This window comes from Eimeria tenella, genomic scaffold (genome assembly GCF_000499545.2).
Source record: "Eimeria tenella Houghton genomic scaffold, Eth_scaff27, whole genome shotgun sequence".
NCBI lineage: Eukaryota > Apicomplexa > Conoidasida > Eucoccidiorida > Eimeriidae > Eimeria > Eimeria tenella.
Genome location: NW_013542574.1, coordinates 148,278 through 157,801, shown reverse-complemented (window position 1 = coordinate 157,801; position 9,524 = coordinate 148,278). Strand labels below are relative to the sequence as shown.

Sequence of the window (9,524 nt, the reverse complement as noted above, 5' to 3'; positions counted from 1 at the left end):
ATGGTTTGCGGCGACGGGACTACAGGAGTTGTTGTTCTTGCTGCTGAGCTGCTGAGGGAGGCTGAGCAGCTTGTGGAGAAAAACATACATCCCCAGGTTAGGGTTTAGGGTTTAGGGTTTGGGGTTTAGGGTTTACGGTTTGGGGTTTAGGGTCTGGGGTTCCGGCGTGCGGCCGCGGGTTTCTGGGGTGCTGCGGGCTGCTGGGACTGAGCTCCCCCTCACTGAACCCTCGCCAAACCCTAAACCCTAAACCCTAAACCCTCGTTGCTGTGGCTGCGCGCAGACTATCATCAGCGGCTACCGCAAAGCAGCAGCAGCAGCAAGGAAGCAACTTGCTGCTGTTGCTTTTGGGGTTTCAGATGAAGACTCTCTTCGGACTTGTCTTTTAAATGTTGCAAGAACCACTTTGTCTTCCAAGTTGCTGCCTGCAGACAAGGCAAACCCTAAACCCTAGCAAACCCTAAACCCTAGCAAACCCTAAACCCTAGGGAGGGCCACAGGCGCGAGCTCCACACAATCGCGGGATCTAAAACCCTAGCGAAATCCTAAACCGTCGGAAACCCTACGGTTTCCTGAACCCTAAACCCTCCTAAATCCTAAACCCTAGCTAAACCCTAAACTGTAAAGGGGCTCTTGGGGTCTTCAAAAAGCCCCAAGAACTCTTAACCCTCATAAACCCTAAACCCTCGACAAACCCTAAACCCTAAACCCTAGAATGCCCCGAAACTCTTTTCAAGGCCTCCATTTTCTTGCATGCGCATAAGTTGTCTTCTGACTTGCTGTTTTCGGGCCGCAGGGCCTCGGGACCTAGGGTTTAGGGTTTAGGGTTTAGGGTTTAGGGTTTAGGGTTTGTGCGCAGGAGCACTTTGCGAAGATTGCAGTGGATGCAATTTTGCGGATAAGAGACAATTGCGCCTCTTTGGATTTAATTCACATTTTGAAAAAGCCTGGAGGTTGCATGAAAGATTCTTTCTTGGATGAGGGTTTTATTCTTGAAAAGAAAATCGGTAAACCCTAAACCCTAGACCCTAACGGCGGTGGCGTCCTTAAGGCGGGGTCGGGCCAGCAGCGGGCTAAACCCTAAACCCTACAGCCTCTCGCAGGCCGTTTTGGAAGTTCTGCAAGCTACGGTTTAGGGTTTAGGGTTTACTGCTTAGGGTTTGGGGTTTCCTCACAGGTGTGGGCCAGCCCAAGATGAAGGAGAACTGCAAGGCAAGTCACCGGGGTTTAGGGTTTAGGGTTTAGGGTTTGCCGTTGCGGCGGTGCACTTTGGTGGCTACGGGGCCAGCGCCTTGCCGGCGCAGCTGGCAGCGGCCTCCCTCTAGGGTCTAGGGTTTAGGGTTTAGGGTTTAGGGTTTAGGGTTTGCAGGTGATGGTTGCGAACACCCCCATGGATACCGACAAAATTAAAATATTCGGCGCGAGGGTTCAAGTGGATTCTTTCGAAGCTGTTCACGAAATAGAACTTGCAGAAAAAGAGAAAATGAAGCAAAAGGCAAGGGTTTAGGGTTTGGGGTTTAGGGTTTAGGGTTTGCGTGGGGCCGAGGACCCTGCAGAGCCCCAAGTCCTGCGCGGGCGTTTCTCGTAGCCGGGCGCCGAGGCCGCAGCCCTCATTCCTTAGGGTTTAGGGTTTGGGGTTTAGGGTTTAGGGTTTAGGGTTTAGGGTTTGGCTGCAGGTGGAGAAGATCCTGGCGTACAAGTGCGACGTGTTCATAAACCGCCAACTCATTTATAATTATCCAGATCAGCTTTTCAAAGCTGCTGGAGTCTCAGCAATTGAGCATTCGGACTTCGACGGAATGGAGAGACTTGCTGCAGCTCTTGGCGCGGAGATTCTCTCCACCTTCGACAACCCTTCCGAGGTAGGGTTTAGGGTTTAGGGTTTAGGGTTTGCTCGCCCCGCGGAGCCGCGGTGCGCCGCTGCGCGGCGGCGGCGCCCGCGGCGCCTCCGCGCTCGTCGAGACCCAAAAACCCTTTTTTAGGGTTTAGGGTTTAGGGTTTGCGGTTTGGCGACTCAGGCGCCGCTCGGCTTCTGCGCCAAAATGGAAGAAATTGTTATTGGAGATGATACGGCCATTAGGTTCTCCGGTTGCAGAGCAGGTGCCTTGCTGCTGCTGCTGCTGCTGCTGCGGTTGCTGCTGCAGCTGCTGCTGCCAGGGCTGCTGCTGTGGAGCCTCTCTGCGTGCTGCTGTTGCTGGCGCGTTGGAGGGCAGGCTGCGCCTGTCCCGAAGCTTCGGAATTCAGGACCTAGGGTTTAGGGTTTAGGGTTTAGGGTTTGCGGTTTAGGCGGAGCGTGCACTGTGGTGCTGCGGGGCAGCAGCGAGCAGGGTTTGGATGAAGCTGAGAGATCTCTTCATGATGCTTTAGCGATTTTGTCTCAGTTGGTGCTGCAGCAGCAGCAGCAGCGGCGGCAGCAGCGGGAAGCAGCAACAGCAGCAGCAGCAGCAGTCAGTGGCGGCATTGCTGAGGGTTTCTTGCCTTCTGAGCAGCAGCAGCTGCTGCTCGTCTGTGGGGCCGGAGCAGCAGAAATGGCCATGGAAGCAGCAGTGTCTCGCCTGGCCACCACAATACCTGGCAAAGAAGTAAACCCTAAACCCTAACCCTAAACCCTAATTCCCGGTTCTCGACTGGGGAACCCTGCCCCACGCCAAAACCCTAAACCCTAGGCTCTGGACGCGCCACTTCGCATCATTTGCTGCGCACAGCTCCTTAGGGTTTAGCGTCTAGGGTTTAGGGTTTAGGGTTTAGGGTTTGGTATCTGCTGCAGAGCTTGGCCGTGGAGGCGTACGCGCGAGCCCTTCGCCAGATTCCTACCATCATTGTTGACAACGCAGGTTAGGGTTTAGGTTTTAGGGTTTAGGGTTTAGGGTTTAGAGCTTGTCGTGCATATTTGGTATCCCTCGTTACAGGGTTTGAGTCCCTAGGCCCAGGGTTTAGGGTTTAGGGTTTAGGGTTTGCGGCTGGGCCGTGGGCGGCGCGGCGAGGGCTTAGGGTTTGGAGCTAGGGTTTAGGGCTTAGGGTTTAGGGTTTGTTTGCAGGGCTGGACAGCGCGGAAATAGTATCGCAGCTGCGGGCGCAGCACCACGAGGGTTTGTGGAATAGGGGGGTTTGTCTCGAGGGTTTAGGAGGAACCCTCGATGCAAAAGAAAAGGGGATTTTAGAAGCTTATAAAAGCAAACTTTCGCAGCTTTGCTTCGCCACTGAGGCCGCAGAGATGGTGGGCAGCGCGAGGGTTTAGGGTTTAGGGTTTAGGGTTTAGGGTTTGACGGGTTGCCGCGCGGAACCAACCGCTAGGGTTTAGGGTTTAGCGTTTGGGGTTTGGGGTTCGGGGTTTGCGACGCAGATCATCCGAGTGGACGACATCATCCGCTGCGCCCCCCGGGAGCGGTCGGGCATGTAGGGTTTAGGGTTTAGGGTTTAGGGTTTAGGGTTTGGAAGGAGCTAATGAGGTTTTGCATTTGGTGAAATTGTGTTTTGATACATTCAACTTTAACTTTTCTTTTGGCAGGACAAGAGACAAACAAAATAAAGAAATTGAACAAAAGAGTTTGAACAAATTTGAAGTCAAAATTCAAAAACAAAGAGGCTTGCTGCTGCAGCAAGCCTCTTTGCTGCTGCTGCTGCAGCAGCGATCTAGAAAAGAAGAGCTGCAGAGAAGTAGACATTCTTAGACGCACCACTTTGATTAGTTTGTTTAATTGTATTTATTTTATCAATAAATAAATAAAATGAAAAAAACGGAAACGAGAAACAGCTCGCAGAGGACCAGTGGTCCTTGAGGTGTACAGACACCGCGGCTGCAGGCGCGCGACGCCAACCCCGTTCTGCAGCCGTTTGGGCAATTTGGGGGTTTAAATTATTAAATTTTGCAAATTAATTTCAATTTTAATTAAATTTTAGATCTATATTGCATTATTTCCCCGAAAATGGCGTTTTTAGCGGCTTCGTGGCCGGAGAAAGAGCAGCAAGAAGGACGCAGCCACCTGGGCCGGGCCAGCTCGGGTGTACGTACACCTCAGCCACATACAGTGTTTTCATTTACTTAATTTGACTTTACAAGTTTCATAAATTCTTTAATGCAATTACTTGCTGCAGCCACTGCACAAACTCGCTAAATATAAGCCGCAGCAGCAGGAACAGCAGCACCACCAGCGTCGGCTGGCCGCGCGCTGCTGCTGCCGAAAATCGGGCGGCAGCAGCCAGCAGCAAGCAGCAGCAGCAGCAGCTGCTGCTGCTGCAGTTTAAAACGCCTCCATAATGAAATTCGAATTCTAATTGTTTATCTTATTTGCTTTTTAACAAAGAACAGACAAAGAGACAGAAACAGAACACGGGAGTCTGCAGTCTCCCTCGATACCGCTGCCGACTGCAGCAGCAGCTGCAGCCACAGCAGCAGCAGCAGCAGCTGTAAAAGTGTCGTTAGCAGCAGCAACCGATTTCCAAGCTAGAGTACCTCCTGCAGCGTTGCCTGCAGCAGCAGCAGCAGCTGCTGCCTGCAGCAGCAGCTGCAGCTGAGACCGTCCCGCAGCGGTCTCCTCGGCAGCAGCTTTACAACATCTCCAGCAGCAGCAGCAGCAGCAACAGCAGCAGCAGCAGCAGCAGCAGCAGCAAAAAGTGCTTATAAATCTGATGGTTTGCGGCCCTTCTCTGCAGCAGGGGTCATCAGGGCCTTCAGCCCTTAACCTTTTGCGCGGTGTCTGTACACCTCAAGATGAGTGCAGCAGCATCAGCAGCAGCAGCCGCTGCAGCAGCAGCAGCAGCAGCAGCAATGGTTGGCTCTGCGGCTTAGTGAGGCCCTGCCGATGCAGGTGGTGGTCCCTGCTGCCGCTGTTGCTGCTGCTGCTGCTTGGTGCGGCTGCAGCCGCAGCAGCAGCAGCAGCAGCAGAACTGCAGCAGCACGAGCCCCCTGTCTTTGCTTCTTCTTTAAAACTTGCGAAGCTGCAGCAGCGGCTACGCAAACACCACGCGCATGCAGCAGGACCCCTGCTAGCCCTGCAGCAGCAGCAACTGCTGCACCAGCAGCAGCAACAGCAACAGCAACAACAACTGCAGCAGCAGCAACAGCAGCAGCAACAACAGCAGCAGCAGCAGCAACAGGAGGAACAGCAGCAAAATGAACAGCAGCAGCACCCTGGCGCTGCTGCTGCGTTGCTGTCTGTCTTCAATGATTTGCTTGTCTCTTTCAGCAGCAGCTGCAGCTTGTTGGCTTTTGCTGCTGCTGCAGTAAACGCCACTTTTGCCGGGCTGCTGCTGCGCAGCATTTGGATTAATCCCCTAAAGAGCAGCGCAGCAGCAGCAGCAGCCGCAGCAGCAGCAGCCAGCAGCGGCAGCAACAGCAGCAAGAATACGATGCTACCGATTGAAAAGGGACACTTTTGGAGGGCCCGGAGAGCAGCAGAGAGAGTTAGAGTAGCGCTTGTTGTTTGCTGCAAGATCTGCAGCAGCAGCAGCAGCAGCAGCACACTGAGCGAGGCGCAGCAGCAGCTGCTGCGCGAAAAACGGTGGCTGCCGTGGCTGCTCGACGGGCAGCAAGAGTCCCAGTCAGCGCTAGCAGCAGCAGCAGCTGCTGCTGCTGCAGCAGAAGCCGCAGCTGCAGAGGCCAGAGCAGTAGGCAGAGCACCGGAAGCAGCAGCAGCAGCAGCAGCAGCAGATGATAACTATGATGCTTCCAGGTCTGAGGATGGAATTTTACTGGCTCCTGACTCTCCGTGGTATGAAGATGAAGCAGCAGCAACAGCAGCAGAGACGGAAACAGAAGAAGAATCACCAAAAGCCACAGCAGAAGCAGCAGCAGCAGCAGCAGCAGATGAGTCCTCCCTGCTGCTGCGGCCGTGTTCTGACTTTGATATTGTGTCCCCTCTGAGTGCCAGCAGCAGCACAACCTTGCTGCAACCAGGTTCTCCCCTCGCAGCAGCAGCAGCAGAGGAGGATGAGGAAGCAGCAGCAGCTGCTGCCGCTGCAGCAGCAGAAGAGGAAGCTGCAGCAGCAGCAGCAGAAGCAGCAGCAGTTGACAGCCTGCTGCAGTCCTACGCACACAAACCGCCGCTGCTGCAGTGGCTGCTGCACTACGGTGTCTCCTTTTTGTGGGCCTTTCAGCTTTGCTGCCTTGCTGCGCTGCAGGGGCCCCTAATGGGGGCCCCCGAAGCAGCAGCAGCAGCAGCAACAACAGCAGCAGCAGCAACTGTAGCGGCAGCAGGAGAGACAAGGACGGGAGAGCTTGCGTTCGTCAACAGCAGCAGCAGCAACAGCAGCAGCGGCAGCGGGACCTCAACAGCAGCAGCACAGCATCTGCTGCTGCTGCTGACAGAGCTGCTGCTGGGCATTTCTCTTTTGTGGGCCCTTCTCTCAGAAGCAACAGTCCTCAGTGGCAGCAAGCAGCAGCAGCAGCAGCAGCAAAAGAGGAGACGCAGAGGCATCTTCGTAGGGCTCTTGCTGCTGCTGTGCTTCTGCTGCGCTGGTGGCTTGTGTTGGGCCAACGCCGCAGCTGGAAGTGTGGGCCCTGCAGCAGCAGCAGCAGCAGCAGCAGCAAATAAAGAGCAGCAATTCCTTCCGTTCCACTCAAATGAAGCAGCAAGGGACGCAGTTGTCCGCTTCTCAGTCAGTGAAAACGAGCTGCACCACCAGCAGCAGCAGCCGCCGCAGCAGCAGCAGCAGCAGCAGATCGCAAGTGCAGCAGCAGCGGCAGCAGCAAACAGATATGGGGCAGGAGCTAAGCAAAACAGAATATGGGTTCCCTTCAACGCCGATGGGCTTTCTCGTACTTCTGTAACAAATGCGCAGCTAGGAAATCGGCAGCAGCAGCAGCAGAAGCAGCAGCAGCAGCAGCAGCAGCAGCAGCAGCAAGACCAACAACAGCTGCTGCTGCCGCTGCGTCAAGGCACACAGCAAATGGGCCCCGGAGGCCCTTCCAAGCTGCGCCTAGCCCCTGCGGTGCTCCCGGTGGCCGCATTGCAGCGCAGCAGCAGCAGCAGCAGCAGCAGCAGAAACTCACAGTGGGCTGATGTACCAGCAGCAGCAGCAGCAGCAGGTGCTGCTCCGCGCCGCCTCAGCGAGGCCGAGTGGAGCCCTGCTGCTGCTGTTCGTTACTTGCAAGCAGCAGGAGGCATGGGAGCAGCAGCAGAACCCAGCAGCAGCAGCAGCAGCAGCAGCAGCAGCAGCAGCAGCGCGCTGTGGCGGCGTGTTGCTGCTGCAGCAGAAGGTGCAGCAGCATGGATACAAGCAGCTGCTGCTCCCCTCTTTCCCCCCGGGCTGGGGGCCCCACAGTGTTTGCTGCTGTGCTGCTTGCTGCTGCCGCTGCTGTTGCTGAGAGCTGCTGCTGCTGCTGCTCTTCTGGACCTCATCAGAAGCAAAGACGCGCTGCAGCAAAAGAGAGACTCCTCGCAGAAGAGCTCCATTCTATGGCTGGTCAGCACGAGGGTTTAGGGTTTAGGGTTTAGGGTTAAGGGTTTAGGGTTTCTTTTTGTCTCTTTCTGCCGTTTTTTCTCTCTTTTTGTTTCTCTTTGTTTCTCTTTATTTTCTTTTTGTCTTTTTGTTTCTTTTTTAATTCTTTTTTAAATCTTTCTTTTATTTATTTTTAATTCTTTTTAATTCTTTTTTAATTCTTTTTTTTCTCCTTTTGGCTTTTTTGTTTTTCTTCTTTTGTCTCTCTTGAGCAGCAAAGAGGAGACAGCTCCCGGGTGTCTCTGTGTCTTTGTCTCTTTCTCTTTTTATTTATTTTTATTTATTTATCTTATTTAATTATTTATTTGTTTATTTATATTTATTTATTTATTTATTTATCTATTATTTTATTTACTTTTATTCACTTATTATTATTAATTGCTACTCAACTGGTATTTGCTGCTGCTGCTGCTGCTGCCCCATGCCGCACAGAAAAACGACGTGAATAAATAAATAAATTAAATAAATAAATTGAACAAATAAATAAATAAATATAATTAAATAAATAATTAATTCAAATGAATAAATAAATAAAATTAAATTTTTTTGTTTTTCTTTCAGGCCGCTTCAGTGTGTCTCTCTTTGCCCCACGCGCTTCCCGTCTTCGTCTGGTTGAATCTGTCCCTAAACAGCAGCAGCAGCAGCAGCAGCAGCAGCGGGTTTAGCTGCAGCGTGTCTCCGCTGGATCTGCTGCTGCTGCTGCACTTGGCTGCGGGGGCTGCGCTGTACGTACACCTCAAGAGGGGCAGGTCCCTCCTCGATAAAAAGTCTCTCATCAGTTCTATTAATTCTTTGGCAAACACTTTTGATTTAATAAATGCAGACCCTGTCTAGGGTTTAGGGTTTAGGGTTTAGGGTTTGGGGCCCCAGCGCTTGGAGGCGCCAATTGGTTTTTATTGTTTTCGCGAAAGAGCCTTCAGCCAAACTGCCAAAAACAAACCATTTTAATACTTACGGTCTAGGGTTTAGGGTTTAGGGTTTAGGGTTTGGGGTTTAGAGTTCAGGGTCTAGGGTTTGGGATTTGACTGTTTTTAGGAGGCAAGCAAAGGAGAGGCGGCATCGAGCTAACTACGGTTCAGGGTTTAAAGCTAGGGTTTAGGGTTTAGGGTTTAGGGTTTGGGGCAAGAGGAGGGCAAGCCTTGCAGTGTGCTAGCGCCTATCTAGGGTTTAGGGTTTAGGGTTTAATGTTTAGGGTTTAGGGTTTTGAGAAGTTCACACGGGTAACAGCTCAGGGCCAGGAGAAAATGCGAAGATGTCTATTTGCTGTTTAATTGCCATAAATGAATAGTCAATAAAATGTTAATTTCAACTTTTAATTTAAAAAAAATAAATAAAAGAGAAAAGACCTGTCTTCCGCTGGATCGATGGAGTGTCACAGTCTTACTCCTGCTGCTGCTGCTGTTGCTGCTGCTGCTGCTTCTGACCCACTGATTCGAGCCGCTGCAGCGTTTTCAATGGCTTTTTTCAATGTTTTTGTGCATTTAATTATTATAAATAAATTATTAAGGACTTTTAAATAAGTGCAATGCACAAAAACTCAAGAAGCAGCAGCTGAGCTGCTGCTGCTCGTTAGGGTATTCGCGTGTGGGTCGATGCAGCAGCAAGTCCAGCTGCTGCTGCTGCTGCTGCTGCTTCCGTGCGTTGTTGGTCATTTAATCGAAATAAATAAACATAAAAATTAAAAAGAAAAGCAGGTGTACATTAGGGGCTGCAGTTTGTGCACAGATTTGCACTCCCTGGCTGCAGCAGCGGCATAACCCGCTGCAGCAGCAGCAGCAGCAGCAGCAGCAGCAGCAGCAGCAGCAGCAGCAGCAAGCCCGCTCCTCCTCAAGTTGCACAGGCCCCTGTCCCTCCATCTCCTCCTTTTTCTTCCTTGAAATCCTTTCTGACTGCAGCTTCAGCTTCTTTACTTCCTCAGCAGCCCGATTGCCCGCACCCCAGCTGCTGCTGCTGCTGCTGCTGCTGCTGCAGCAGCACTTGGCTAGCTGTGGTCTCCCCACAGCTACTGATCTCCCCAGGGCTCCCGAGTCTCTTATTTATTCATTTTAATCATTTTTAACCTTTTGGCAAACCCTAGAGGAGGG

General features: G+C 52.2%; 3 protein-coding genes across 3 annotated transcripts in view; 2 read left to right on the top strand and 1 right to left on the bottom strand.

Annotated features, from left to right (window-relative positions):
• ETH_00011965 (TCP-1/cpn60 family chaperonin, putative) lies at positions 1 to 3,400 on the top strand (the record flags this gene model as incomplete). The annotated part of the gene is made up of 11 exons (XM_013375347.1): positions 1 to 96; positions 284 to 436; positions 860 to 1,007; positions 1,178 to 1,212; positions 1,370 to 1,495; positions 1,677 to 1,862; positions 2,019 to 2,100; positions 2,287 to 2,582; positions 2,768 to 2,834; positions 3,039 to 3,217; positions 3,344 to 3,400. 11 exons carry the CDS (start codon positions 1 to 3, stop codon positions 3,398 to 3,400), a joined length of 1,425 nt encoding a protein of 474 aa, XP_013230801.1.
• Positions 3,401 to 4,629: 1,229 nt separating this feature from the next.
• Positions 4,630 to 7,422, top strand: ETH_00011960 (uncharacterized protein; the record flags this gene model as incomplete). The annotated part of the gene is made up of 1 exon (XM_013375346.1): positions 4,630 to 7,422. The coding sequence occupies one exon, from the start codon at positions 4,630 to 4,632 to the stop codon at positions 7,420 to 7,422; it is 2,793 nt and encodes a 930-aa protein (XP_013230800.1).
• Positions 7,423 to 8,820: 1,398 nt separating this feature from the next.
• The window catches only part of ETH_00011955 (chromodomain helicase DNA binding protein, putative), a gene marked incomplete at both ends in the record, with an annotated part of 10,792 nt that continues 10,088 nt past the window's right edge, over positions 8,821 to 9,524 (bottom strand). Inside the window, one exon of the mRNA XM_013375345.1 lies at positions 8,821 to 8,880. Coding sequence (XP_013230799.1) covers positions 8,821 to 8,880 — 60 coding nt within the window. The remainder of the gene's footprint in view (positions 8,881 to 9,524) is intronic.